The sequence below is a fragment of the Phacochoerus africanus genome, chromosome 5 (genome assembly GCF_016906955.1).
Source record: "Phacochoerus africanus isolate WHEZ1 chromosome 5, ROS_Pafr_v1, whole genome shotgun sequence".
Classification (NCBI taxonomy): Eukaryota; Metazoa; Chordata; class Mammalia; order Artiodactyla; family Suidae; genus Phacochoerus; species Phacochoerus africanus.
Genome location: NC_062548.1, coordinates 131,016,214 through 131,044,069, shown reverse-complemented (window position 1 = coordinate 131,044,069; position 27,856 = coordinate 131,016,214). Strand labels below are relative to the sequence as shown.

Genomic DNA, 27,856 nt, shown 5'->3' with positions numbered 1-27,856 from the left:
AACGTGGTAAGTCAGCTATAATAGAAAAAATGTTTAAAGGGTCTGCCGTGTAGTGCTGAGTAAGCATTGCCGTCTAATTAGACTTCAGACTCGGGTCTTGGTTTCTTTCCTTCCTTTGCAGTGTCTCCTGCTGCATCGGATTCAGCTGACATAACTGCATGTGAACATACCAGGAAAATGGTGATTTTATTCCCTTTAATTAGTGCTCTTGGACCTGGGGCGAGAAGACACTGGCACTGACCTCCCGTTGTGGTTTCCATTGTCAGGAGTTTCTAACTCAGAAAAGCTACTAGGACATGTTTGAGAGCGGTCTTGTTGGCTGATAGGGAGGAGGGGTAAATTCAGATTTGTTCTAGGGTTTCTCCTTTCAGTGTAATGGATCAGTTACAGTCCAGGAAAGAGGTTGTGCACATGACCTCTTTGTTGGCCTAAGTGGGAGTCTGACAGGAGAACAGGGAAAGTGACAGATGCCCCCAGAGGCAGCGGCGACTGTACCTGGGCCGCCGCCGTCTAACGGGGCCGAGCCTGACTTACAGGAAGTCAGGTGGGACCTTGGCACAGGCTCCTGTTTGATTTGGAATATCGGGACCTTTCCCTTCCTGCCTCGTGGTCAGAAAAGAACCTGCTGCCCGCAGCCGCCTGGGAGTGACCGTGTTCCGCTTTCCTGCTTCCCCAGGAAGGCACCAGGTACTCCTCAGGCTTTCTGTGTCCTTGTGGGTTCAAGAGCGTGAACGGGGAGCAGGAGGCACAGGCCTCCTTTGGCTTCGTGGTCTGTTTGCCGTGTGTCGTTCACTGACGGGCTCTCGGCCGCAGCTGGACGCTGTCTCTCTTGGGTTGGAAGCTGTCGAGTCTCCAGATTCCGAACCGCGGGATGCTCGTGTTAAAGGGAGATGTTTGCGGGACGTTCGCCGTGTACGTGGAACAAGTTCCCAACTTGCTGAAGCGTCTTCGTAATGACATCCGCCCATTCTTCCTTTCCTCCTTCTATTAGATCTCTTTTCTTTTTTGTCTTTTTAGGGCCGCACCTGCGGCATATGGAGGTTCCCAGGCTAGGGGTAGAATCGGAGCCACAGCTGCCGGCCGACACCACAGCCACAGCCGTGCGGGATCCTTAACCCACTGAGCGAGGCCAGGGATTGAACCCGTGTCCTCAGGGATACTAGTCTGGCTCATTAACTGCTGAGCCACGATAGGAACTCCCATCTCTTTTCTTTTCTCTTGCACGTGTTTACCAGGCAGTTAGAACTCACTTGAACTGTCTCACTGGACACAGGGTACACCAGTGACCGCGTGTGAGGTTGCCACAGGTGGTCAGGCGTGCTCGCGGCCCTGTGTGCTGACGCTTCCAAGAGCCCGGTGTATATCATCTGTCTTAAGAGGACAGAACACCATTCTCCCTTGAAAATTTTTTCCTGTCATTATCGATCAATTCAGTTCATTTCTAACGTCCTCCCAGGAAATTCTGCGCAAGGCAGATGCCGTGTTGCTACCTCGTGGAAGAACCGCCTGGAAGGCCCGCTGCAGAGCGTTGGCTTTCTCAGCTGTTCACTCCTTCAGCGCACTAGCGACGGTGCTGCTCCCCGCAAGCGCGCGAGGGAGTGAAGAGCAACGCGGGCATCCAGGCTGTCCTTAGAAGAGGTGACACTCTGGGGGGCGATACCGGTCACAAGTGAGGTTTAAAAATGCACCTGAGGAGTTCCCGTCGTGGCGCAGTGGTTAACGAATCCGACTAGGAACCATGAGGTTGCGGGTTCGGTCCCTGCCCTTGCTCAGTGGGTTAACGACCCGGTATTGCCGTGAGCTGTGGTGTAGGTTGCAGACGCGGCTCGGATCCCGCGTTACTGTGGCTCTGGCGTGGGCCGGTGGCTGCAGCTCCAATTCGACCCCTAGCCTGGGAACCTCCATATGCCTCGGGAGCGGCCCAAGAAATAGCAAAAAGACAAAATAAATAAATAAATAAATAAAATAAAAATAAAAATGCGCCTGAGAGTTCCAGGAAAAGCGGTGCTTCCAGCTCTGAGAGTCGAAGGCTTCATGGAAGAGATGACACTGGCCACCGGCTTTGGGAGGTTGCGGCTGTGGAATATTCCACAAAGGCTCTTTGGACCTTTTTTCCTCCACAGAGTAGCTGTTGTGAATTTAAGTGGGAAAGAGGCGCCTGGAACAGCTTCGTCCACGCAGGCATTTTGATGCCTTGAGGTCCTGGTGTCTGGGGTGCAGGGAACAGGGTTGGGACTTGTCTTTTGCAAAACTTGAAGCTTGCACCCCCCCACCCCCCACCCCGCCGTCCGTACGACCCGAAGCTACGAGTGAAAGGATGGCAAGCTTAATGATCAAATACAGACTGTTAGGTGCCTGACATTCCTGTAAAGGAAGGCTGGTCACTGTCGCTGACGTCTCGAAGTACAAAAGGGAATGGATGCAGAATATTCCCCCGTGGCTCGCCGCGGGGACCTGCCCGTGCCCTGGCACTTAGCACGGCGGTCTCTGCAGGTGCATCAGTGAGCCTCTCACTGCCATGGTCTTTTCCAGATCGAGGGGTACATGCGGCCACCCTAATTACTTATTCAACAAATGCTTCTTTAATGTCCCCTGTGTGTAAAACTACTGGGAGAGTTCCCGTTGTGGCTCCGCGATAGCAAACTCGACTAGTATCCATGAGGATACAGGTTCGATCCCTGGTGTCGCTCCGTGGGTGAAGGATCCGGTGTTGCTCTGAGCTGTGGTGTAGGTTGCAAACATGGCACGGATCTGGCGTGGCTGAGGCGTAGGCCGGCAGCTGCAGCTCCAAGTCCACCCTGAGCCTGGGAACCTCCATGTGCTGCGGGCGCGGCCCTACCAAGAAAAAGAAAAAGAGCGAAGCTGCTGAGGCCGATGTCTGGGCTTCACCCGGGTGACTGAGGTGTCCAGGTCTGCGTGGAGGAAAGATGTGAACGTAAGTAACCCGTGAACTTGGGCAACACAGTATCCAACCTCTGGGCCTCATCTGGGAAGTGGGGTCAGAATAGGGCCAATTGCATGGGGGGTTTTGAGGGCCGAGGAGTCAGGCCCACTGTGGTAGGAGTCGACAGACGGAACTCGGATGTCGCGGCAGCATGCGTTTTCGTGTGGCTGGAGTTTGGGCTCATTCATTCAGCGAACCTGTGTTTCTCAGCGGCCAGGCACTGCCAGGGTGTTTTGGGAATCTGCAGGTGAGCAGGACACGGCCCCCTTCTCAGGAAATTCAAAATGCAGTGGAGGAGGTGGCCGCTGTGGCACCTGCAGGGACAGACGTAAACATGAAGAATAGAAGTTCCTTTAGAATCCGGCGCTGCCGTGAGCTGTGGTGTGGGTCGCAGATGCGGCTCGGATCCCGCGTGGCTGTGGCTACTGCTCCGATAAGACCCCTAGCCTGGGAACCTCCATGTGCTGTGGGTGCGGCCCTAGGGGGAAAAAAAAAAAAAAGATACACAAAAAAGGCACTTTAGAAAAGGAGAATCAGAGACACTTCCTTGAGGTGACCCCCGAGTGACTCCTCGGGGATGGGAAGCCCTAGCCAAGCACCCAGAGCCCCCCGCGCACGCGACCCTGTGAACCCCAGCTGTGTCCGCGCAGAGCTAAAGGGGAGCTGGACATCTGGGCAGGAGGCAGGGCCCGGATCCCGAGGCCCCGTCATGCCCTCGCCCCGCCAGCAGGTCGTCTCAGACCCTTGGCGTCTGTGGACCAAGTGTGGACCAAGGGCGTAGAGTTTCTTCGAGAGTTTTCATATTGTTTTCAATTCAGTGATAAGACTTTTAAAAATCACATGTATATTCTGGTTGCCACTTGCTGGCAGGTTTCCTTGCTGATGTTTATGCTCAGGTGCTAGCTTGGAGCCCGATAAAGGCCAGTGCTGTGTGAGCCAACGTTATGTGGCTGTTTGACTAGAGTCGTATTTCTTTTTTTGTTTTTTTTGTCATTTTAGGGCCATGCCCGCGGCATATGAAGGTTCCCAGGCTAGGGGTCTAATTAGAGCTGAAGCCGCCAGCCTACACCACAGCTCACAGCAAAGATGGATCCTTCACCCACTGAGCGAGGCCAGGGATCGAACCCGCAACCTCATGGTTCCTAGTCGGATTCGTTGACCACTGAGCCACGATGGGAACTCCTAGAGTAGTATTTCTCACACTAGGATCTGGATATGTTTTTGTGGGTTCGGCCGCTTTCTTTCTCTTTGAAAAAGGATGCCTGTATTATTCTCCTTTGAGAAACACTGCTGTAGGTGGTAGGAATTGGGGCCGGCAGGGTGGGGTGTGTCGCGTGCCGTGTGTGAGTGCTGAGAATTTAGTCCATCACGCAGACAGTGGTGAGTGATGGGAAACTGTGGTGTAAGAATGAATGATTGCGTCTGTGGCGATACTGGTGTCGGGCCAGTGCCTGACGTCAGGGAAGCGGTCCTGCTCCCTTTCCATGCTGTCGCCCGGCTTGTAGCCTTTTGATTGTGTAGAGGGCCCCCGCTTCCAGCTGGAAGAAAGAAGGGTTCATTTGTGTACATTTGCATGAGCTCTTTTGTTATCGAGTGTTTTTATTGATTTTGTAGAGGGCCACGGTTGTGGGTATTTACAGTTCTGTGAGGATTCAAAACTTCCTAAGGTAGGATTTGGAATGATGGGTGGATTTCTCTCTACCCCTGGTGTTTCGGGGTCTCATGACCAGCTTTCAGTGCAGCCGCATGTCGTAGTAATAGGCATTTGGAGAATCACAAGAAGTATACTCAACACTGGAAGAAGCTTTTTATTTTATTTACAAAAATTTTATTTTTGTCTTTTAGGGCCGCACCCGCGGCACATGGAGCGTCCCAGGCCAGGGGTCAAATCGGAGCTGTACCTGCCAGCCTACACCACAGCCACAGCACCTCCAGATCTGAGCCACATCTGTGACCTAGCCCACAGCTCATGGCAACACTGGGTCCTTAACGCGCTGGCAGGGTCAGGGCTCGAACCCGAATCCGCATGGGTACCAGTCCGGTTCATTTCTGCTGAACCACAACAGGAACTTCGTTTTTTTGTTTGTGTGTAAAATGTTTCATCCCCTCATTGAGAAAACCATATATTGAAGGTCAAGTGTTTGACGCATTATAACAACAGTGTTAAAATACTGTGTAAGATTCCACCTAAATCTCTCAGCGGGAAGAAAATGAAGCCTCTTATTTTGATGTCAGTTTCCTTTCTTGAACGTGAATGATAATACGGAACAAGTATTCCTCTTGTGGTAAATCTGCAAAAAGGAACAGCCTTTTTGTTCGTGAAAATTACCCTAATACAGTACATTTAAGTAAGTTGGTTTCGTCACTTGGCTTCTGACTCCACTGCTTATAGTTGTTGCGACTTCTGCCTGAGGAATTCTGAGCGCTTTGTCAGTGCTGTCTTTCTGTGAATTAGGTGGGTGAAAAATGCTCCTATGATTTCTCCCCATGGGTGAAATGCACTTGTTAAAGCCACATGCCCGACTCCTCCCTCTAGTCTAGAGGTTTTACTGGAATTGGGCCTTGGTTTGTGGTATTATTATTTCTTTTTTATTGTTTTGGCTTTTTAGGCCTGCACCTGCGGCATAGGGAGGTTCCCAGGCTAGGGGTCCAATCGGAGCTACAGCCGCCGGCCGACACCACAGCCACAGCCACGCCGGATCCTTAACCCATTGAGCGGGGCCAGGGATCGAACCCGCAACCTCTTGGTTCCTGGTCGGATTTGTTTCCACTGCGCCATGATGGGAACTCCCTGGTTTGTGGTATTGATGGGAAGGAAAGTCCCCAGGGGCAGGTAGGTTGGCGGAGATATGTTGGGGGGCTCCACGAAATTGGTTCCTGGCTGCTCTTGCTGTGCTGGCTGGGAGATGAAGCGCGATGGCCGCCTGTGTTTTGAGCGTGTCCTGGTTTTCCTTCCGTCTTGTTTTCTTTGTTTTTCCACCTGAGGAGGAGCCAGCGGGGTGAACAGGCCTGTGGGCCGCGTCGTGGCTCCAGGGAGAAGCGCCGCAAACGAGCTCTCGGTCTGCTGTCTCCGGGGTTCCGCGCTCGCCCGATCCGTACAGGCTCATCCTCTGACGATGCGCATCTGCGTTTTGTTCTTTTCTTCGCGTTTCCAAACGGAGGTGTGCAAACAAAATGAAATCTCTCGCAGAGCTCGGAGTGCATGAATTCCTGGCCAAGAATGAGGAACCGTCTTAGAAAAACGGGCTGGACATTTAAAGAGGAATCTTGCTGAGCGTCTCCCACCTGCTTAGCGAGGTTTTTGTTTTGTTTTTTTGTGGTTAGTTTCTTTCTGTCTAGTGGTTTTGGGTGGGAACAGTAATTGCTCATCTTTGGAGGTTTATGTTCCGATTGCTTGAATGAAATCAAACATTTCCTCCAAATCAGTGGCGAGGAAGCATGAAAATAGAGAGAGGGCATCGTTTGAGTTCCTAAAGCTCTTTACATCATTCCGAGAAGGAGCCTCCTCTCAGACTTGAGAACGTGTGTGTGCGTGTGTACGTGTGCGTGTGCACGAGTGTGCGTACACGCACCTGTGGTTAGAGGAGCTGCCCGTGAGGTGACCCGTCTTTCTCTTCCTCCCTTTCCCACCCTCTCTCTGGAGGCGATACCGGGTTGTCCCGTGATCTCCTTCTAAAGTGGCCTCTGCCCGGTGCGAACGGCCTGATGAGCATTCATTTTGTCCACACGAGGCGAACCTTCCCCGGTGACCCGGGCTGGGACCAGAACTTAGACGTGCTGCTTTTCGGAGCAAAGCCCTTCCTGCGGGCCCCCTTACTCCGGCTGGAACAGACCTCGCAAGCCTTGCCAGCTGTAAGCACGGTGCGCGCGTGTCCCCCTCCGGGCCAGCGTGTCCTGCGAGTGTCCGGCTTGTTCTTGTCCCCCCTGTTTTTCTCCTTGGACCTCCCGTCCCCGGGCCTGGACCGCACACGTCTTGCCACTCCTCACTGCTGGGTTTGCGCGTCTGTCTAGACGAGGTGGCGCTTTTAGATGCTGGCAAGGGTCTCTAATAGAGGTGGAGACCCGCCCCGTCTGGAAAGACTTGACATGAGACCTAGATGAACAGAACGCCTCGCAGAGAATCCTGAGTAGCGGCGAGGGGCGTTCACGTCTCTCCGAAGGCTCCAAGTCTGTGCTGCTCCTGGTGTCTGCCTCCTGCTTCCTGCTGCTTTGACTAGAAACTCGACCCTGGGGAGGTGTGGGGCTGGATTACCGTGGAATCCTCTGGTGAGGGGAAACTCACTTTGGGCAGAGACCTCCTGGAGTTGTTGGGGGGGCAGCAACGTTCCCGGGCAGTTGTTTTTGAGTTAGGGATGGAGCCGTGGGGCCTAGAACGATGGAACCGTTCCGGCTTTCTATTTGGTTGTGAAATGAGAAAGGCGGTGGTGTGGCTGCGTGGGTGGGCTCAGCTGTCTGCATAGACTGCCGGCCCTCTGTCTGTCTTTCTGTCTCTGGCTTTTTGTCTGCCTTTCTGTCCTTCTTTCATCTGTTCTCTCTGCTGTCTTTTAACTTCAATTTATGAATCGTACGTGAAGTGCTTTTCATTTTTTATTTTGTTTTATTTTTTGGCTTTTTAGGGCTGCACCCAAAGCATATGGAGGTTGCCAGGCTAGGAGTCCAGTCAGAGCTGCAGCTGCCAGCCTACACCACAGCCACAGCAACAGGGGACCCGAGCCATGTCTGTGACCTATACCACAGCTCACGGTGATGCCAGATCCCTGACCCACTGAGCAAGGCCAGAGATCAAACCTGCATCCTCATGGATCCTAGTTGGATTCACATCTGCTGTGCCACAAAGGGAACTCCTGAAAGGTTACTTAAAAAAATAAATAGAAAAATGATATAAAGTTAAAGCAGTAAGCTTCTGTAATAGATTTGAAATTCATGTGTCCCTTTTGCCTCCATAGCTAGATTTAGGTATTTTAAAAAGTAAAGCAATTTGCTTATTTGCTGAAAATGAGTTAAGTGGCAAGAAAAATCAGGCTGGATCAGGCCCTCCGAAATCAGGAGCCCTGCCGAGTACCAGGAAAGGAGGGAGAAAATGGACACAGCCTGCTCGGTAGTTACCGCCCGGTCGGGAATATAAGACACAGCCCCTCTAAAAATGACATGCCAGGAGTGTCTGTCGTGGCTCTGCTGTTAACAAACCCAACTCGGAGCCATGAGGATGCGGGTTCAATCCCTGGCCTCGCTCAGTGGGTTAAGGATCCGGCGTTGCCTTGGCTGTGGTGTCGGTCGCAGATGCAGCTCGGATCTGGCTTGGCTGTGGTGTAGGCCGGCAGCTGTAGCTCCCATTCAGCCTCTAGCCTGGGAACCTCCATATGCCACGGGTATGGCCCTAAAAAACTAATAAATAAATAAAAATTTAAAAACACTAAAAATGAGAAGCCATTCCAAGTAGTAAAGCAACGCCAGGGCATCTGTCCGGGGTGAGCCCTCGCCTTGGGAAGAGAGGTGGCAGGAGAGCCGTGAGAGTCCTGGGTGTGGATGCCAGCCCTTTGCTCTCTACCCGGGGACGGTTTAAAAAAATCTCTCCAGGCCTCACGTGTAAACTCAGGAGAGCACACCCTCCCCAGGCAGTGGCCGTGTGACAGACGGGATGGTGTGTGCGAGGGGAGGGCCCGGCGCAGGTCCCCAGACGGGACGCGCTCACGGCCGTCGGCCCCGTGTCGCAGTGCGGGATGCTTGGGGACTTTCTGGACGAGGGCCTTGAGGCAGAGGCAGAGAGGAGCTGTGGAGGCGACAGGACTGGGACAGGAGGCCGTGGGGGAGGAAGAGGGACGAGGACAGAGGGGAGGCGCGGTGCGTGGACCCGGCTGAGTGGAGCTGGTGAAGGGACAGCAGGTGAGAGGCGACTTTTAAATCTGTGCATTTGGACGAGGTCTCAGTCCCCTCAGGATGCTTTGGTCTCCTCCTCCTCATAAACAGCATAGAGACCAGAGCAAGAGGGGAAACCCTGGTTCGACGTTTTGCGAACCTTCTAGAGCGCGTTCTTTGTCCTCGTGGCCCTAACTTTTTCCTCGTCACCCTCTGTTCCCACTCCCTTCTGTGCTGCCTTTTTGTAGGTTTTCCCCTCTTCTGACGTAAGCTTCTCCCTCTCTGGGTCTCACTTCAGCTGCTGGCATTCCACGTGACTGTGGTCCATCTGTCCTTGGTCGGTAGGGCGACAGGGTTGTCGACTCGTGGGCTCAAAGGAATCCAGAGTCTTGGGTCTTTGAAACGTGCCAACCTGTTTTTTAAAACTGTAATTCCAGCAGTACCCGCTATGTGGCGCGCGTGCATCAGAAATAAATTCTAACGCTAAAGCTTTGAAGGGGAGCTCAGTGGCCTCGAGACCGTGTGTGCAGAGGTTAGAATCTAGAATCACAAATCTGGGGGTGGGGGCGGGGATGGAGCACATTCATTTTCCGTACAAGATTCACCTGGGTCTAAGTACCAGCCTTCATTACCACTTTAATACTGAGACTAGTTTCACAAATTCCAGAATATGAGAACATAGGTATTACAGGTTCTCCGAGGAGATGGTATAGGCATAAATACAGGCAGATTCCCAAACAATTTGTAATAATCTATAAAACAGCTGTAAAGAGAACCTAGGCCATTTGGAACATTTTAAAATGACGTTAAGACAACCATTCTCATCTACTGTGTGATATTACATAAATATTCTGGGAGGGAGAATGATAGGAGTCAAAGCTGCTATCTAATTTTTCCCTTTTAAAGTCTGCCATTCCCATGATCAAAGGTGGTTTTAAAATAAACCCTTTATGGGAGTTCCCGCTGTGGCGCAGTGGTTAATGAACCCAACTAGTATCCATGAGGATGCAGGTTCGATCCCAGCCTTGCTCAGTGGGTTAAGGATCCCGAGTTGCTGTGGCTGTGGTGTAGGCCGGCAGCTGCAGCTCCTATTCAACCCCTAGCCTGGGAACCTCCTTATGCCTCAGGTGCAGCCCTGAAAAGACAAACAAATATATAAAATAAACCTTTTATAATCTCTTTTCAAAACCTCCTTTTGGAGTTCCCTGGTGGCTCAGCAGGTTAAGGATCCGGTGTTGTCACTGCTGTGGCACAGGTTGCTGTAGTGGTGCGGGTTCGATCCCAGCCTGGGAACTTCCACGTGCCACAGATGCAGCCAAAACAAAAACCGTAAAACAAAACCCTCCTCTTGAATGAGAAACGAGCTCTCGTCTAGAGCGCTTGGGGACAGTGTTGGTGACACCGGTGTTTTACAAGCTGTGCACAGTCGGCCTTCGGGGCCTGTTGCTCATGGAAGCTTTTCCTCCCTTGCAGGTTTTCATCTCGGTGAACTGCTTGAGCACAGATTTCTCTTCTCAGAAGGGCGTGAAGGGCTTGCCTCTGAACATTCAGATTGACACCTACAGTTACAACAACCGCAGCAACAAGCCCGTGCACCGGGCCTACTGCCAGATCAAGGTCTTCTGTGACAAGGTGAGGCGGGGGCCCGGGCGGGGCCTTCCTCGCCGGAAAAGGCCAGCGTCTTTGGAATGTTTGAGTCCCTGAGAACGTCTTGCTGGTCACACACACAAATTATTGCCAATGAGCTACAAATGTTCTGGCCATGCCAAGTTAGGTCCCACAGGGGAACAAAATAATCTCCTTCCGACTGAAAAGCCAGAAGGGGCAACAAGCGCATTTTGTTGGGCGGGTCTGATGAGGGCGACATCCCGCTGCCCCCAGCCCTCGCGGGGCCCCGCGGGCAGTGGCCGGGGTCGTGGAGCTGTGCCCGAGCTCTGCTGCGGGCCCTGCGGACAGCCACCACCGGCTCACCTCCCTCCGGCCCTCGGCAGGTGGTCAGCCAGCTCAGCGGGCAGGAGACACGGGGTCGCAGGCCTCTGACAGCAGCCGGGAGGCTGGGCAAGAGCGTGGTTTTGGCGCCAGTTCTTTGCCCTCATGTGCAGAGGAGAGAGATGGGCGCTTTGGGCAGGTGCAGAGCCAGGGGCTCAGCTGGGTCAAATCCAGAGAGACACTCGGGGGCCCTCGGGGTCCTGGGGATTGGAGACACCGGGGCCTCGCCCTAGGCGGAGCCGTCCCAGAGCTAAGAGGGAAGAACGGACTTTTCCCTCTCAGACTCTCCCACTGCCGGCCCCTCTTCATCCTGTTGAAACCTCTCTGTTACTTGGGTTCCTTCGGAGGTACTGGAAAGCTGGAAGGGTGTTTGCCGTCAGAGGCCCGGTGTCCGACTCGAGCTCTGGGGATGCAGAGCACAGGCCTGGCCCCGGGGCTGAGCTGAGACCGGCCTGGTCCCCAGGGCCTCCCCAGACGCCAGGCTCAGCCCCGCCCTGTGCCCGGACGTGCTCGGGTGTGTTAGCTTTCTCTCGCTGCTGTTAACAGATGACACAGACTCAGAGGCTCAGAACAGCGTGCGCCCGTCATCTTAGAGTTCGGCAGGACCCGGGTCTTTCTGGGCTGAAACCGAGCTGTTGGCAGGCCGCCTCCCTCTGCTGTCGGGGGAGACCCCAGCGCCTGTTCTCTGCTTTCCGCAGGCTGCCCGCAGTCCTTGGCTCGGGGCCCCCCCAGCTTCAGGGCCGTCCTCGCCCCCCGTCTCGGGCTCTCCTCGTTGATGGACACTTGGGATTAGATTGGGTTCACGCAGGTGACCCAGGAGACGGTCCCTGTCTTGAGGTCGGCCAAGGGGCACCCCCCCCTTTGCCGTGACAGCTGACAGTCACAGGTTCTGGGCGTCAGGCATGAACGTCTTTGGGGGGCGTTAGTCTACACCCGCAGATTTGCAGATGCCAGGTCGTGTCTGCGGTGGAGCGCGGCTTGCGGCTGCAGCGCCCCGCACGCGCTGAAGAGGGGGGTTTTCCGACCCAAGTCAGGTTTCTCCCCTTCATACCACACTCTTTTTTTGTTTTTTTCAGTCAAAGAAAAACTATCTGAATATCCATGTTCTTTTTCTAAATATCTAGGGGGAAATTAAAATTTTATTGGTTTAATTAAAAATTTTTCATATCTGCTATTTGGGTTTTTTTTTTTTTCTTTTGTCCTTTTAGGGCTGCACCTGCAGCATACGGAGGTTCCCAGGCTAGGGGTCTAATCAGAGCTGTAGCCGCCGGCCTACACCACAGCCACAGCCATGCCAGATCCAAGCCGCGGCTGTGATCCTTAACCCACTGGGCGAGGCCAGGGATCGGACCCACAACCTCATGGTTCCTAGTCGGATTCGTGTGCACTGTGCCACAATGGGAGCTCCATAAGTTCATTTTTTGAATGTGCTGAAGATGTTTGTTCTTGCCGAGACTGGGCAGGCCTCACATGGGAACCACGGAGGAGGCCTGCTCTGGGGCCCTCAGGCCGGCGGGACCTGCACCTGCAGTAGTGCCCCCCAGAGGCAGCCCCACATCAGGGTCTCTCCTCAAGGTTCAGGGCGGCGTCTTAGAGACCCGTGTTTTCACTTCTCATCTGTCGTGAGCTGCTTCTGCTTCTGTAAAATACAAGAAAAATTCAGATGAATTGTTATAAAAAGGAAATGAAACGTGAAGTCATACAAATTATAGGCTCCGATTTCTTATTTGCCTCAACAGATATAAAATCTAATTGTTTTCCAAATGCTTGCCCAATTTCTGGTGTGTCTTTCCTCAGACTCTGAGCGTTCATGGACTGAGCAGGTCACACTTGGGATCTGCCTGGGATTTCAGCACAAGTTAGCAGGGACTCGTTTCCCGCATCAGGCAGTCAAAACCGAGTAAGCAGTTTTCAGGAGAAGGAACGGCACTGATTGAGGCTCTTAAGCAAATTCGGTTTTAATATGAAGCCTTTTCAAGGGGGACCCCTGTACTGGTAGCTGATTTAGGAAATGGAGAGCTGGAGAGCTTTCAGGAATTGTCCCGTCATCCTCTTACTCAGCGGGCACACAGCAGGTAGAAGCCAGCCTTGTGCCGGGTGCCCGGGCGCCGACGTGCCCTGTGCAGCAGATGCCCTTTCTCCGGGGTTGCAGGGGTGAGGTCTGGGGGCCGCCGCTGTGTTTCGGGCGCGTGTGATGGGACTGCACTCCCCAGGGTCTCGCACGCGTGTCCCGTGAGCAGGCCAGCGTCTGTCGCTGTGTCTCCATCCGTGGGGTGTGAGCTCTGTGGTGGTGGAAGGAGAACCCACAGAGCCGTGCTGGAACCAGGTACCTGCGTGTAGGGGTGCTCCCTGTGGCCTTCTGGGGGGCCTTCTCTGTAAGCCCCCTGCAAACATGCCCTGCCTGCCTCCCGCATTGGCTGGAGGAGAGGGCCCCGTGGGGGGGAGGCGGTGGGTCTCCTCCCCCGCCCCCAGCCCTCCCGGCCTGAGGATGTGGCGCTGTTGTGCAGTAGCCAGGGCCCTGGGGTCCTGGGGACAGAGCAGGTGACCTTAGACACCCCAGCGCCCGTTTTATCTCCGCCGTTAGGGTTCATGTGAAATCCCGCGTGAGAAGAAAATATTCTGTGTATACTGTGTGTCATGAATTTTCACGGTCCTGGAGCCTTTCAGCCCCTGGGACCTCACAGCCGCTCCGGATTCTCCTGCCTCTGGTTGTCAGCTCCTGCTTCCAAGCGCGTCGTCTCTCCCGGGTTCGAGCTCCTCTTCTCTGCGGCCCTGTCCCCTGGCTCCGTGATCCTCTCTCCTCTCCTTCCTGAGCTCCGACGTACCAGGACCTGTGCCCGTCAAATTCACTTCCCTCTGCTGCCCCTGAGGTTTACCTTGTTGGGTGCTGGATGTTTCTGTAACCCCGAGAATCTTCCTGGGCGCGGTGTCATCCTTTCAGGTCTCCTGTGTGCAGGTTGGCCGGTGGGCCTGGGCCAGGGCTCAGCATCAGGCGGTTTCACTCCTGTACCGAGGCCCGGCATCCTGACCACTGCCCGCTGCCCCGGGCACTCGCTGGGCACAGGCGCTGTGTGGGCCCGTGTGAGTTTCAGGCCCTGCTCTCCTGGCTTCTTGGGCGTCTTCACTCCCCCTGCGGGTGGCGTCCTTGTGCTCCGTGGGGTCCCTGGGGCCCTCCAAAGGCCTCTGGGCTGCTTTGTCTCGAACCTTTCCCTTTGCTGCTCCGGCCTGGCCGTGGCCTTGCCATGGCCCCCCTGCGTCCTCAGGCCAGGAACCTCCCAGATGCCCCCCGAGGGCCGTGGCACCTGGAGGGCTCACCTCGCCTGCTTCCTGTTTCAGGAATTGCTGTTCTTTGCTGCCTGGCGGCTGGGCCTTAAACATCCTTGTTGGCAGGTGTTTTGGGGTCTTTTTTCAGTTGTTTCTGAGCGGAGGGTACGTGTGGCCCGGGGTGATCCATCCTCGGGGAAGCAGAAGCCCCTTTTCATTCTTCGCAGATACAGCTGATGAGTAAGGAAGGAATTGTCCTGTTTTGTAAAAATACCTCCGAGGGGGTATAACTTACCGCTTACGTGAACTTAGTCTCTGGTTGGCTAGGCGATTGCTGACACCTGTGCGTCCTCTGTCAGGGAGGTGACATTTATGTCATTACCACACAGCAGCGTTTGTAAGCAGGTCGTGTGGTTTTGATGCGTCCGCAGCGGAACCCCTTTTAAAGGAGGCAGGAGGTGGTTTTGTTTCCCACGTTGTGCAAGTGGCTTTCTTGTGTGATCGCGCCAGAATCAGTGGGCTGGAGTTTTTGTTTGCTCTCTTGCTATCAGGGAATTCATTTGTAGAAAAATAAGGTCACCAGCTCATGCTTACCTGGACATCTCGGTAAAGAAACCTGTGCCATCCAGAAATAAAGGCTGATAGGTCGGTCAGAGCGACGACTGAGTCGTTTTGTTTGTATCGCGCTTGCTTAATTTCAGGTCGTGTTTGTTCCGACACGCTTGTGGCTTCAGTCGTGTGGCCCTGCCGTTCCTTGTCTGGTCGGAGCCGGCTGTGTCCGTGTGTCGTCTTTACAGGCCTGGGAGCACACTTTCCCAAGTGACTTCACTGCGGATTTCTAGTTCGGCGTCGGCTTTGGGGCGTCCTGGCCGTTGTCTGTCACTGACGTAGCGCCAAGTCCTTGGACAGCGGCACAGCTCTCGGGCCACGCTGGCCACACAGGGAAGTACACGCAGAGCCGGTCCCTTTGGGTTGTCTCGTTTCCTTGTTACCAGACAGCAGGAGAAGTCACTGGTGTCTTTGCAGCCAGCGTCTGTCACAGCAGCCCATCTTGGTAGGTTTCCGTTTAACCGTAGCTGTCGCTGAGGGGGGGTTTGCTCTGTCTGTTTGTTCTTTTTTTTTTTTTTTTTTTAGTTTATTTTTCGTAGTTTATTGCATTTATAGTTGTACAATGATCATCACAATCCAATTTTATAGGATTTCCGTCCCACAGCCCCAGCGCATCCCCCCATCCCCCAAACTGTCCCCTTTGGACACCGTAAGTTGCTCTGTGCGTCGGTGTCTGGCCTGCAAAGTTCATCGTGTCCTTTTTTTCAGATTCCACGTGGCAGTGAGAGCATTTGATTTCGGTGTCTCATTGTCTGGCTGACTTCACTTCGCATAATTTCTAGGTCCATCCGTGTTGCTGCAAATGTCTGTTCTTGGAACGAGTGTTGTTTTCCTGGGACGTCATGTCATTAAAAATGGTTTAAGCCTAAGGGCTTTTGAGAGGAGGCGACTGTGATAAGCTCCACGGATGACACAAGCAGTGCAGCACATCTCCAGAAACGAGCCCCCCGCACGGGGGTGGGGGGTGGGGGCGGGGGGCGCAGGAGAAGGGCTCCATCTTTGCAAGGGGGCCACGCGCACAGATAAATAAATTCCCGTCTCGTCTTCTCTTGACCCAGGGAGCTGAGCGGAAAATCAGGGATGAAGAACGAAAACAGAGCAAAAGAAAAGGCAAGTGTACTGACCCCAGCTCCCAGTTGAACGCCTGTAAGTAGAAGTGTTCCCACCAGGGGTTTTCGCCCTTTCCCCGCAGGACAGAGGCGCGGGTTCGAGCAGAGACGGGGCGTGGGGACAGGTTTCACCGCAGCCAGACGCCAGACAGACGAGGGGCGAGGCGCAGGGCTTCGCTTGGGGAACTGCGGGAAGGATTCTGAGTTTTCCCGGAGGTCGGGCTCAGCGGCTCAGGTCGTTGGCTCCAGTCCTGAAAAATACTACGAGTTCCACCCAAATAGCCGATGATGAAACTGGACCGTGTCTAGAATTTTAAGAATAATGATAGCGCCCTTTGGAATTTGTGTGGTCTTAATTAATTCCCAATGAGTGTAGTTTTCTGCACTCAAATATTCCAACGTTTGCAGAATCTATAGGGCCTCTCTTTCGACATTTTACCGGGAAAGCTTTTTTTTTTTCTCTCTTTCTTTCTTTTCTTTTTTTTTCAAATGACCATTATTCATGGTCAAAAATCCCATTAGGTCCCAGCTAACAGGAGAAAAAGCAAGCTGCCCTTTGTGGGCAGTGAGTGGTCCATGGCATGTGAGCGGCCAGCGGCCTGAGTGCAACAGGGCCCTCCTGCTGGCATCGCAGGCCAGCCTCGCCATGTCACTTCCGAGCTAACTGGCCCAGACGGCTCATCACTGAGCCCTTTGGGGCCAGACGTTGCGGGACAATGGAGTCCGTGATTCTGGACATTAAAACTTGGGCGGTCGTGCTAACTCCCAACTCCCTGAGGCTGGGTTCTGCAGATGAAGCGCCGAGGTTAAGGGGCGTGTTCTGAATTGGAGCGGACTGTCCAGGTGCTTTAGTTCGGAGGCCCAAGCGGAAACTGCTTCTGAATTGTGTTTCTGCTTTTCGGACAAAACCCAAACATGCTTTGCTTCCAATCCAGGTTTTCTGCGTGACCGTCTGTGTTGACACATGGCTTTGTCTCTCCCGCTTTTGCGGAGATCCGCGGCTGATCTTTGTGTAAATGCAGACAGCACACTCCTTCCCACAAGCTGTGGTTTTTCTCCGTTCCGGCGGCGCAGCCCGTATCTCGTCTTCTGCTGCAATTTAAGTTTCTCAAACAGGGAGGAAGACGCCGGGTGGCGGCCGCCGCCGGGCTGTGTGTGTAGGCTCTGATTGTGGTGCCCTCATTCTTTTTCAAGTTTCTGACGTCAAAGTGCCGCTGCTTCCCTCGCACAAACGCATGGACGTCACGGTCTTCAAGCCCTTCGTTGACCTGGACACCCAGCCGGTCCTCTTCATCCCCGACGTGCACTTCGCCAACCTCCAGCGAGGCGCTCACGTAGGTAACCAGGATCCCAGGGTGGCCGCAGGGAAGGACGGCTGCGCAGAGAGAAGGGCTTCGGTCTTACCCATGACCAGTGTCAGGGCCAGCTCTTGGGAGTACCTGGTTTGGGCCACGCAACGTCCTTGCAGTCAGGTGTGTGAGCGCTGTGGCCTCGGAACCGCGGTCCCAGGCCCGGCAGCTTAATTCTGTGCGATCTTATGTATTCATGTCTCAGCTCATTTCAAAGATACCGGGGCGTTCCCGTCGTGGCTCAGCAGTAATGAACCCGACTACTAGCCATGAGATTGGGGGTTCGATCCCTGGCCTCGCTCAGTGGGATGAGGATCTGGCGTTGCCCTGAGCTGTGGTGTAGGTCGCAGACGCGGCTTGGATCCCACGTCACTGTGGCTGTGGTGTAGGCCGGCGGCTGCAGCTCTGATTCGACTCCTAGCCTGGGAACCGCCATATGCCACAGGTGTGGCCTTTAAAAAAAAAAGACACTGGAATAGTAACGTGACTTGGAGTCTGAGTCTGTGACCTTATGAATTTAACTTATGTGGGTCTGGACAGGACGGGAAGCCAAGGAACACATGGGGTGGGAGCCTCAGTGGCATGAGGGGCCTCCGGGCGGCTTCATGGCTTCCTATAGTGGATCCTCTTTGGCACACGTTTGGCCACGTCTTGGCAACTGATGTGAAATTTAGCAAATCCGCAGGCCCACTCTGCTTGGAGCCAAAGTTCAGTAGGCCTGGGTGGGGTGGAGCGTCCCTCCAGGCTGAGATCTAAGAAATACCCCAAAGGCGTCTGCCCTGCCCTTCTGTGCGGCTTCCTGCAGACTTGCCGAGTTCCTGGAGGAAGCCGCCACCAGGGTATTCCCTTTCTAGAGACGCTTTGGGCTGAGCAGGGGTCAGCAGTGTTGTGCCGTAAAGGGCCAAAGAGTAGATCTTTGGGGCTTTGCGGGGGTCAGGTGGTCTCTGTTGCGACTGCCCGCCTCTGCGGCTCTGCTAAAACCGCCGAAGACACCGCATCATCGGTGAGCGTGGCTGTGTGCCCGTAAAGACCTGATTGGCCTCAGCGGGCACTGGGCCAGGCTCGGCCCAGGGCTGAAGTTTGCCAGAGGAGTTTAAGACACCCCTAAGCGTCTGGTCCTTAAAAAATACAGCTAAAGGGTTTTATGCGAGATCGGTCAATTTTTTTTTTTTTTTTTTTGGTCCTAGGTCCTTCCCATTTCCTCGGAAGAATTGGAGGGTGAAGGGTAAGATTTATGTTTTGTTTTCTTTTAGTAAATTCTTTTTACTTTGAAACAATCTCAAATGTTTAAGAGTAAGGACAACACAGAGTTCCCATCATGGCTCAGTGGTTAACGAATCTGACTAGGAACCATGAGGTTGTGGGTTCGATCCCTGGCCTCGCTCCGTGGGTTAAGGATCTGGTGTTGCTGTGAGCCGTGGTGTAGGTTGCATACGCGGCTCGGATCCCACGTTGCTGTGTCTGTGGCGTAGGCCAGCGGCTACAGCTCTGATTCGACCCCTAGCCTGGGAACCTCCATATGCCATGGGTGCGGCCCTAGAAAAGGCAAAAAGACGAAAAAAAAAAGAGTAAGGACAGCACAAAGAACTGACTTCTTCCTGAGCTGTGCGAGAGTAGACTGCTGACCCCTCATCCTCAAATAGCTTGGTGTGTGGTGTGTACCCACAGACAAGGATGTTCTCCTGCGGAGCAAGGTCAGGATGTTACCGCTGCGGCCCTGGTACCAGCCAGTCCACTCACCCCAGCCAGGCTCTGCCAGTTGTCCCAGGAATTTCCTTGACTGGGCAAAGGAGGGCCCAGTGGAGCCTCACCCGGCCTTTGCTGACAGCACTCGGGCGCTGATGGCTTGACTGAGGTGCTGCCTGCCAGGCTCCTCCCCGGGGAGGCGCTTCGCAGCTTTGTCAGTAGTTCAGTCCTCGGTAACGTGGCATTTCTTTCTGTACCTGTTTCTATCAGCATGGACGCACGCGTGCCCATTGTCTTCCATCCGTCGTGACCCAGCAGCATCATTTCCTCTGCTCCCACTGCCCTGAGGGCTGCGGAGTCCCTCAGGCTTGCTCCTGGCTGCCCCGGGCATGCGCCCCTGCCCCCCAGCACGTCCTCGCTTTCAGGCATGATGTGTTCCAGGCACCTGTGCTTTCCCTTCTCCAGCCGAAAGCAGCCTCTTCTCCAGGGAGCCCTGGCTCCTTGGGGTGCAGGTTGGGCTTTAGAAACTGAGCCCCTAGGGGTGCTCATTGCTGTTGAGGTGCTGCTGCTCCCCACACCCGTGGGCACCCTCCTCAGCCCGCCTAGCCCCGACTGCCCACCCTGGCAGCCTCCCCGCTCTGCGCTCTACCACGTAGAGGGTCTGGTCCCCCTCGCGGGCCAGCCTTGCTCCCACGCTGGCCACGGCCGCCTCTCGGAAGGCAGGTTCGCCACCGCCTCTTTACTTCTGTGTTCTGCCAACGTTCTGCCAGTGCCTTCATCCACGGCGGGTGATGTGCTGGAAGCCGAGGCAGACCTCTGTCCTAGAAGTGATGATTCTGCTCAAAAACAAGCACTTAACGTCCTTATCAGTTATTTCACCATTTTCTTGCTCACCTCCTCTGAACCTCCCAGCACCAAACACGCTGTAACTGTGCCTTTGACAGCCAATCCCTCTGATGTTTTTGTGTCTTTCTTCCGACGCGCCTGTAAACACTCCCCCCTTCGTCCTTCTGCTGACACTGCTGAATTGTAACCCTTTGGAATTGTATGCTGGGATTGTCTGCAAAGTCCCCAGCTGCTTCTCCTGCCTGTAGGTCCTGGAGTTCCCTCTGCTCTCTGCCACACACTGACCACAGCGTCCTTGTCTCAGAAGAATCTGCAAAGATTCCCCGATATCTGCAACCTAAAATCTAAAATTCCTCGGAGCTGAATGATCAGCCTTTTCCAGATTAGATTTATTTCCCCTGGAATGCTCTGTCTCAGGCAGCCCGGCTCTGCTTTTCCCTCCCTTTTTGGCAGGCCGTCTCCTAGTGCGTCTCAGCTCCACCTGCTCCATTCGTATTTTCCTGGGAGGGCAGCTTGAGCCGTGTAAGCGCAGGGAAGGGCCTGGCAGGCACCCGAGTGTGGTCCCCGCTCTGCCATCCAGTGGCACCTGCCTGGTTCGGTCCGCATCTTTCCTTAGGCCTCTGATTTTCATCCACAGAATAAGGAAGTCGGACCAGATATAGAATGAAGGTCATTAAAAAAAAAAAATTGGGTGAGACAGCCCCAAACTCCTTTTGTTTCTGCGAGTGATTTGAGGTGAGGTCCCTCACTCTGTGCTTTGGATGCCTGACAGGTCCAACTTGAAAAGGGGGCCGTACGGGTCCGAGGACGATTTTGGGATCCCGCCTCCCACTAAGCTCTCCCGGATAGAAGAACCAAAGCGAGGTGCGTTGGTGTCCGCGTCCTAGTGGGAGATTGGGATTGGAGGTGGGCTCTGAATCCGTTGAAAGCGTAAGCTGCTCAAACAGGTCCTGTCCTTGCGGATGTTCGCGAGTGTCTCTTCCGTCAGCCCAGCCCCTGGCTCGAGCTGGGACTTGGAGCAGAGGCAGAAGGAGCTGGAAGCTGTTCCTTAAGACAGACGTTGTCTTGGCTCGTGTTTGCCGTCCTGGTTGTGGACGTCTCTCTGCATCTTAACCAGCACCCACGGTCTGTTCTGTTTTGCTCCTGGTCACTAAGCTGTGCTTTTCTTTTCCCTGCTTCCTCCTGCCTGGGGACCAGTGCTGCTCTATGTGCGGAAGGAGTCGGAAGAAGTCTTTGATGCCCTGATGCTCAGGACTCCGTCTTTGAAAGGCTTGATGGAGGCTGTAAGTAGCAGCACCTTTATGATCCTCTTTTGAAAGTCAGACCACACTTAGGTAGAATCTGGTTGGAACAGATTTCACCCGGCCACCGGATTCTTGTCCTGAGTCCCCCCAGCGCCTTGTCTGCGCCTGTGGCGTGGTCCACTCGTGTCGCACCCGACTCGGTCCTCGGTGGTAGCAGGGCCGCCCCATCTCACACCGCTGCCTCCCCCCTGAGTCACCTGGTAGGTAGGTGCAGTCACTCCGCCGTGTCCAGTCCCCTGAAGGGAGGGACTTTGTGATGACCTGTGGAATAGTTTCTTGTTCACATCCAGGGCTGAAGGGAGAGTGCCACGTCATAAACTCTCAGAGGCGAACAGTCAAGTAAAATCTTCAAAACTTCCGCAGAGACACTGGCTGCTCAGTCTGCCTTTGAAACTCTTGTTCTTGGGGAATGACGGTGCTCGGGTCAAGATCTCGCCCAGAGCCTGTCTGTGAGAATTCAGAGGTGTGACCCGAAATGACCAGAAGCCCCTCCAGCGAGATCTCAGCAAAGGGCCAGCGAGCAAATGGACCCCAGCCTGCCCTTTGGGACATGAGAGATGTGAAAGGGGTGCCAGCTGGTTCCCCATTCTGGCTTTGCCCCTGGGTGAAGTTCAGGGAATCAGCATTCTGCCTTGATGTTGGTCAGCCTTGGCCCTTGTAAATTGGAATCAAAGCAGGTACAAGACTGGGCTGGAAGTGGTTGTCCCCTGGCTCCCCGGACTACAGAAAATTTCACAAATCCTTGTTAAGGGCCTGCCTTAGGCCAGGCACCACTCTGGGCACTGGTTAAAGGAGTCAGTGACATGGTGCCAGGTGGAGTTTGAGTTCCAGTTGGGAAGCTGGAGACCATAAATAACCAGAGTCCTGTGTAATTTGCCAGGTACTAAGAAACGCCACGAAGGACAATAACGCGGGGCCGCGGCCAGGGGGCGCCACCGCTTGGTCACCTTAGGCCCTTCCTCTGCGCGGCAGCCAGCGCCACCGGCAGCACCCGGCCCTCTGTCATTTCCTGTGATTTTGCCTGGGTCCCCTTTCTTACCTTGTCTTCTGACAAGCCTTCCTCTCTTCCTAAGCATCATGCAGCCTCTTGACTGCGGAGGGAGGGGAGAGTGTGAAAAAAATGGAGACTTACTGTGCCAAGTACATCTTGTTCACAACTAGTAAGGAATTCACTGCAGTCTCGCGTCTCCTGGGGCGGGGTTTCATAAAGAGAAAAAGAGCCATTATCGGAGTTCCCGTCGTGGCGCAGTGGTTAACGAATCCGACTAGGAGCCATGAGGTTGCAGGTTCCATCCCTGGCCTCGCTCAGTGGGTTAAGGATCCGGCGTTGCCGAGAGCTGTGGTGTAGGTTGCAGACGCGGCTCGGATCCCGCGTTGCTATGGCTCTGGCATAGGCTGGTGGCTACAGCTCCGATTGGACCCCTAGCTTGGGAACCTCCTTGTGCCACGGGAGCGGCCCAAGAAATGGCAAAAAGACAAAAAAAGTTACTACCCAGGGATACGGAAAAGAAATGAACTCCATCTTCAGTGGGAGCTTGGCTTTGGTCAGAGGTGTGTATTTCTGTTAGCCCGAAAGCCATCTGAAAGAGGGTCATCTGAGAGCCCCCAGGGCCGCCTGGAGCCCTGCTCTTCAGAGGGAGGGTGGGCGTGGTGCCCCCAGCACGGGAGGGGTCTGTACCAGGATTCAGATGACGCGCTGACGTCATCACGCCCTGGGGCCGCCCCCTGGATGCGAGGGAGAGGGGCTGCCTTCCCGCCGCCGCCGCCCCCCGCCTCAAGAGGCTGTGGGCAGGACCTGCAGAGGCTCCTGCTGTGATCAGGGCGGTTGAGGTTCCTTCTGGGCGGTTGGATAGTAAATAATTTTTTCCTCCCCGTCGCCCTGTTTGGGAGATTAACTCCTGCTTTGGCTGCGTGCGCTCCAACCCCGCAGCCGCCCTCTGGCAGGTGAGCTGAGAGTCTCGCTGTCTTACAGCCGAGGCTGCGGGTTAAAGGCCACCTGCCAGCTGGAAGTGAAGCCAGCGTCTGCCTTCGGGTCAGCTCTCTGAGACCCAGTCAAGGCCTCTGTGTACCAGTCGGATAAGTGTCATAGTCCCAGGAATGGGCCGCTCAGAGAGGGGACCCGACAGGGACGGCAGGCTCCTCCTGTAGCAGCAGCCTTGGCTCATAGCCCAAGGACAGCTCGCTGTGCGGGAGGGCCGGGCAGCGCCGAGCTTTCTGCTGGCTTTCTCTAAACGTGAAACTGCTCCTGAAGTCTTGATTCCAAAAAAACCATGGCCGTGTCATAGCCTCCTGACCTCTGCCAGCGCCTGATGCCAGCTCTCCCAGAGGCGGGCGGCACCCCCTCCCCAGGACACGGCCGGGCTCCTCTCTGTGGCTTTGCATGTGCCTGTGTGAAAAGCGGAAAGTGGAGTGACTGTTCATTATGTTAATATGTGCGTGTCTTTGTCAAGCTATGAAAACAGCATCTTGTAAGTGTTTTCTCTTGTTCTTTTAGATCTCAGACAAATACGATGTTCCGCAAGACAAGATCGGGAAAATATTCAAGAAGTGTAAAAAAGGGTGAGCACTGGCTGGCGTGCTGAGCGCCGCCTCTCAGTTACGTTACTATCACGAGACACTGATGTTTCTCACGCGCATTTGTGTCTGGTCGAGAACCGGTTATAGAAACATCAATGCAAACTCACGTTTTTTCTTTGATTATCATCGTTACTTACGTATAGCTTATTTACAGCGTTTGGTCCAGTTCTTTTGTACAGCACGGCGCCCCAGTCACAGCCGTTCCCTGGGCTGCACAGGGGGGAAGAAGACATTTTTCCTTAGGAAATTATCTACCTAAAGTTGACTTGCCTTTCTAGGGCACCTTTGTGGATTCTTTTTTTTTTGTTTGTTTTTTGTCTTTTGTCTTTTTAGGGCCACGCCCGCGGCATATGGAGGTTCCCAGGCTAGGGGTCTAATTGGAGCTGCAGCTGCCAGCCTACACCACAGCCACAGCAACGCAGGATCCGAGCCATGTCTATGAGCTACACTACAGCTCATGGCAATGTTGGATCCTTAACCCACTGAGCCAGGCCAGGGATCAAACCCACAACCTCATGGTTCCTGGTCGGATTCGTTTCCACTGCACCACGATGGGTACTCCCGCTTGTGGATTTTTTTCCAGGTGGAATCTGTGTGTTCTCCCCATGCTTGGCAGCAGCACAGTGGCCCCAGATTCCAGAGCACATGGTGAAATTCTCTGAGGGTGACAGCAGCCGCCACCCGTCCTACTGAGCCCTCATCTAGAGGCAGGCACTAAACCAGGTGCTCCATGTGGCCTTGATTTTCACGTTGCCCTAAGACTCGTCGTTTATAGAGAGGCAGGTGGGCACAAAGAGCCTCAGTGGCTTGTCCAAGATCAGGGAGCAGGTTGGTGCTGAGCCACGATTCAAGGTCTCTCGTGACCAACTGCCCAGCCTCTGCTTGGTCCACTCTGCCCTCCTGCCCTGGATCGTGTTTTCAGTCGCAGGATGTTGCTTCTTTGTCCAGAGATTATTTTTAACACTGTTTTACTTGAGTGTCTGTGCTGTTTGGCATGAGTAAGCAGAGTATGAATAAGAATTTTGTGGCTTAATTCTAAAGCAGTTGGAATTTTCCAGTGGCAGGGATTGGACTCGGTAGTAGTTCAGCTCAGCCCGGAGGGTTATTTGCCAGGGAAGGTAATTTGTCAGCGGCCGTAACTTAGATCCCGTGGATTGATTTCATCGATGTGCTTGCGAAAGCTGGACCAGCAAAGTGCTCCTTCCGTAGACTTATTTTGTTCATTTTAATAGACACTGTTTATTGAACAGCTACCGCGTGTGCTGAGATAACAAGTAAGCTAGTGTGTTTTCTTTATCACGCTGAGGGACGCGTGTGCTCAGTGTGTTAAGTGCTTTGCTGGGATCCCTCCTCCTCCAACAATCGTGTGAGATAGGAACTCTTATTTTTATTTTTATTTTTTGGCTTTTTGTCTTTTTAGGGCTGCACCCACAGCATATGGAGGTTCCCTGGCTAGGGGGCCAGTCGGAGCTACAGCTGCCGGCCTACACCACAGCCACAGCCACGCGGGATCCGAGCCGCATCTGTGACCTACAGCACAGCTCATGGCAACGCTGGACCGTTGACCCACTGAGCGAGGCCAGGGATTGAACCTGCAGCCTCACGGTTCCCAGTCAGATTTGTTAACCACTGAGTCACAACGGGAACTCGCAGGAAGCGTTACTGTACCCGACGCTCAGATGGGGAGCTTGAGGCATGGAGGGGTTGAAACAGGTTGCCTCCCGCGGCACAGCGGGTAGGTGGCGGGGAGGCCGGGAGGCCTGGCTCTGACTGCAGAGCGGGCGGCGGTGGGTGGACGCATGTGGCCTCCTGTCCCGCAGGATCCTGGTGAACATGGACGACAACATCGTGAAGCACTACTCCAACGAGGACACCTTCCAGCTGCAGATCGAGGAGGCCGCCGGCTCCTACAGGCTCACCCTCACGGAGATCTGAGGGCGCCCTGGGCCCGCTCCCCGCGGGCTCCACGAAGGTGTCCCATGGGCCCTTTGGTTCGGGCAGCCGCAGAGTCCCCCGTCAGCCGCCTTCCGGCCGCGGGTGGATGGCAGCGGAGGGGACCCTCTGCGGCTGGCAGTGGCGCTGCCCTTGGCCCGGAGACGGCTTTGAACACGTTGCATTGGCGTTTGCCGATGACCGAGAAACCGTAGACTCTGCTATTTGAATGTTTTGATAGAAATGCTTAGGATCACAGGGGACAACTTTGTTCCGAGATTTAATAGCTTCTCTGGGAACCTGTCGGGTATCTGCTCCATTATTTATAAGCGCATTCTGGCCTCGGCGCTGGCGGCCCGGCCGGCTCCCCGGGGCCGTCCCGGGGGGGGGGCCGCGGGCTGGGGCCAGGGCGCCCCGTCGTCGGCCTCGGCCCCTCGGCCCCTCGGCGCCGTCGGCGGTGACTCCAGCAGGGCGGGCGGGCCGAGGCGCCTCCCTCCCTCCCTCCCTCCCGGAGGCCGCCAGGGGTTCCGCGTGCGTCTGCGCAGCGGCAGCCGCGCGCGCGTCAGTGCAATAGGTGGCGAGGGCCGCGTCTGTAAATGTGTACATAGCTGCCCCGCTAAATAGGTGATATATTTGGGGGTCTGTACAGAGGCTGAGGGGACGCGACAGGGTCTGCCCGGGAGACCTTCTCGAGAGGTTAAGTTATTTCGCATCCGCCGCGCCGGGCCCCCGTGGACGTCACAGGGCAGAACCTTCTCGAGCGGCCGCCCTGGGCACTGCCGAGAAGGTGACCTTTCGGAGGTCCGCACTGCTTAACGCAGGAAGTGAAGAAACAGACCCTCCCGCGGCGCCTGTCCGCGCGCGTGGGTCCCCCGGGCGCGCGCGGGACAGAGGAGCTGCGGTCCCTGGGATGCTGCCGTGAACCAGGTGGCCCCGGCTGCAGGGGCGTCTTCCCCATCGTCCCGGGAGGAGAAGGGGTTCCTGTGTTCTCATGCTTCAGAGCCTTCAAGCTCTGATGACCTCGTGTGCTAAGAACAAGTCTCGAAAGCATGCGTGGGTTTATGAGACTCTTAGGATGGCAGGAGAACGTTTTGTACACGGTTCAGTATATAGAAAACTCAAAAGTGTAATTTTGTAACACATAAAATCGCAGGTATCTTTCGGTTCAGAGAGCTAGAATAGGTTATTTGTCTAAGTAGGATCCATAGTTAGGCTCTTCCATGAAAAGATTCAAATGAAGTATGTGAACTCAATCGCTGGTTTTCTAAGATAAGATATGGGACACGGGTCATATAACAATATTTTATATTGTGTTTTATGAAATCGATTTTGTCTTATGTGTTTTTAATTGTATCATTGAAGACATATTTTAAACCAAAGGGATTAAATTTTATATGTCTATTTCGTAAGATGTCATTTCCTGTTCCTCAGTCTGGCGTTTTCCTTTCATTCCTCAGTAAAGCAAAATCCGAGTTCCTAAAACAGTAGAGCTGAAAAGAATCACCTTGGCGTTTTCTCCTTTTCTCCCCAACGTGTCTGCTTGGGTCTCTTCCCTCTTAATTTTTCTTTAAAGGGCTCTGAAATGCTGCAAGTCGTGCTTAACTGAGGGGGCCCTGAGTATGTTTTGAACTGCTACCAAAATTGAGCCACTAAAGCTTAAGACAGATGTCTTCAGACCTAAAATCTTAGTGTTCTTAATTTTTGAAAGCCTAATAGAAAACGTTTGGTTTAAGAACGTACCAGTAGGAGTTCCCGTCGTGGCGCAGTGGGTAACGAATCTGACTAGGAACCATGAGGTTGCAGGTTCGATCCCTGGCCTTGCTCAGTGGGTTAACGATCCGGCGTGGCCGTGAGCTGTGGTGTAGGTCGCAGACGCGGCTCGGATCCCAAGTTGCTATGGCTCTGGCATAGGCTGGCAGCTAAAGCTCCGATTAGACCCCTAGCCTGAGAACCTCCATATGCCACGGGAGTGGCCCAAGAAAGGGCAAAAAGACAAAAAAAATAAAATAAAATAAAAATGCACCAGTAGGAGTTCCACTGCGGCACAGTGGGTTTAGCATCCGGCATGTCACTGCAGCGGCCAAGCTTGCTGCTGGGGCTCAGGTTTGATCCCTGACCTGGAAACTTCCACATGCTGCCTGGTGTGGCCAAAAAACAAAACAAACAAAAAACCCCATCAACTTTCTTCTTAGAGAAGCAATGTAAATACCCCAGAGGGCCACCAAAGGATGTCTAATTTCTAGTTTCCTACTGCAAAATAAAATCTACAAATACTGTTTCAGTCCATCAGAACTTCTACGGCAGACGGCTATTGCGAGCATCGTCAGGTCATCCAGGACCTGAATGTGGTAGGCGCTCAGAGACGTCGCAGGGCCACACTCAGGAAGCCAG

The 27,856-nt window shown here is 54.2% G+C and overlaps 1 protein-coding gene across 3 annotated transcripts in view; it reads left to right on the top strand.

The window, feature by feature from the left end:
• The window catches only part of GRHL1 (grainyhead like transcription factor 1), a 48,283-nt gene extending 21,392 nt beyond the window's left edge, over positions 1 to 26,891 (top strand). Inside the window, exons 9-16 of one of the 3 annotated variants that reach the window (XM_047782665.1) lie at positions 10,274 to 10,432; positions 15,721 to 15,808; positions 16,966 to 17,105; positions 18,308 to 18,345; positions 20,425 to 20,516; positions 20,850 to 20,935; positions 23,451 to 23,515; positions 25,354 to 26,891. In XM_047782665.1, the coding sequence (XP_047638621.1) occupies positions 10,274 to 10,432; positions 15,721 to 15,808; positions 16,966 to 17,105; positions 18,308 to 18,345; positions 20,425 to 20,516; positions 20,850 to 20,935; positions 23,451 to 23,515; positions 25,354 to 25,468 (783 nt within the window). In that variant the 3' untranslated portion in view covers positions 25,469 to 26,891. The remainder of the gene's footprint in view (positions 1 to 10,273; positions 10,433 to 15,720; positions 15,809 to 16,965; positions 17,106 to 18,307; positions 18,346 to 20,424; positions 20,517 to 20,849; positions 20,936 to 23,450; positions 23,516 to 25,353) is intronic. The other 2 variants (XM_047782664.1, XM_047782666.1) reach the window with 2 other exon arrangements.
• The last annotated feature ends 965 nt before the right edge of the window (positions 26,892 to 27,856 follow it).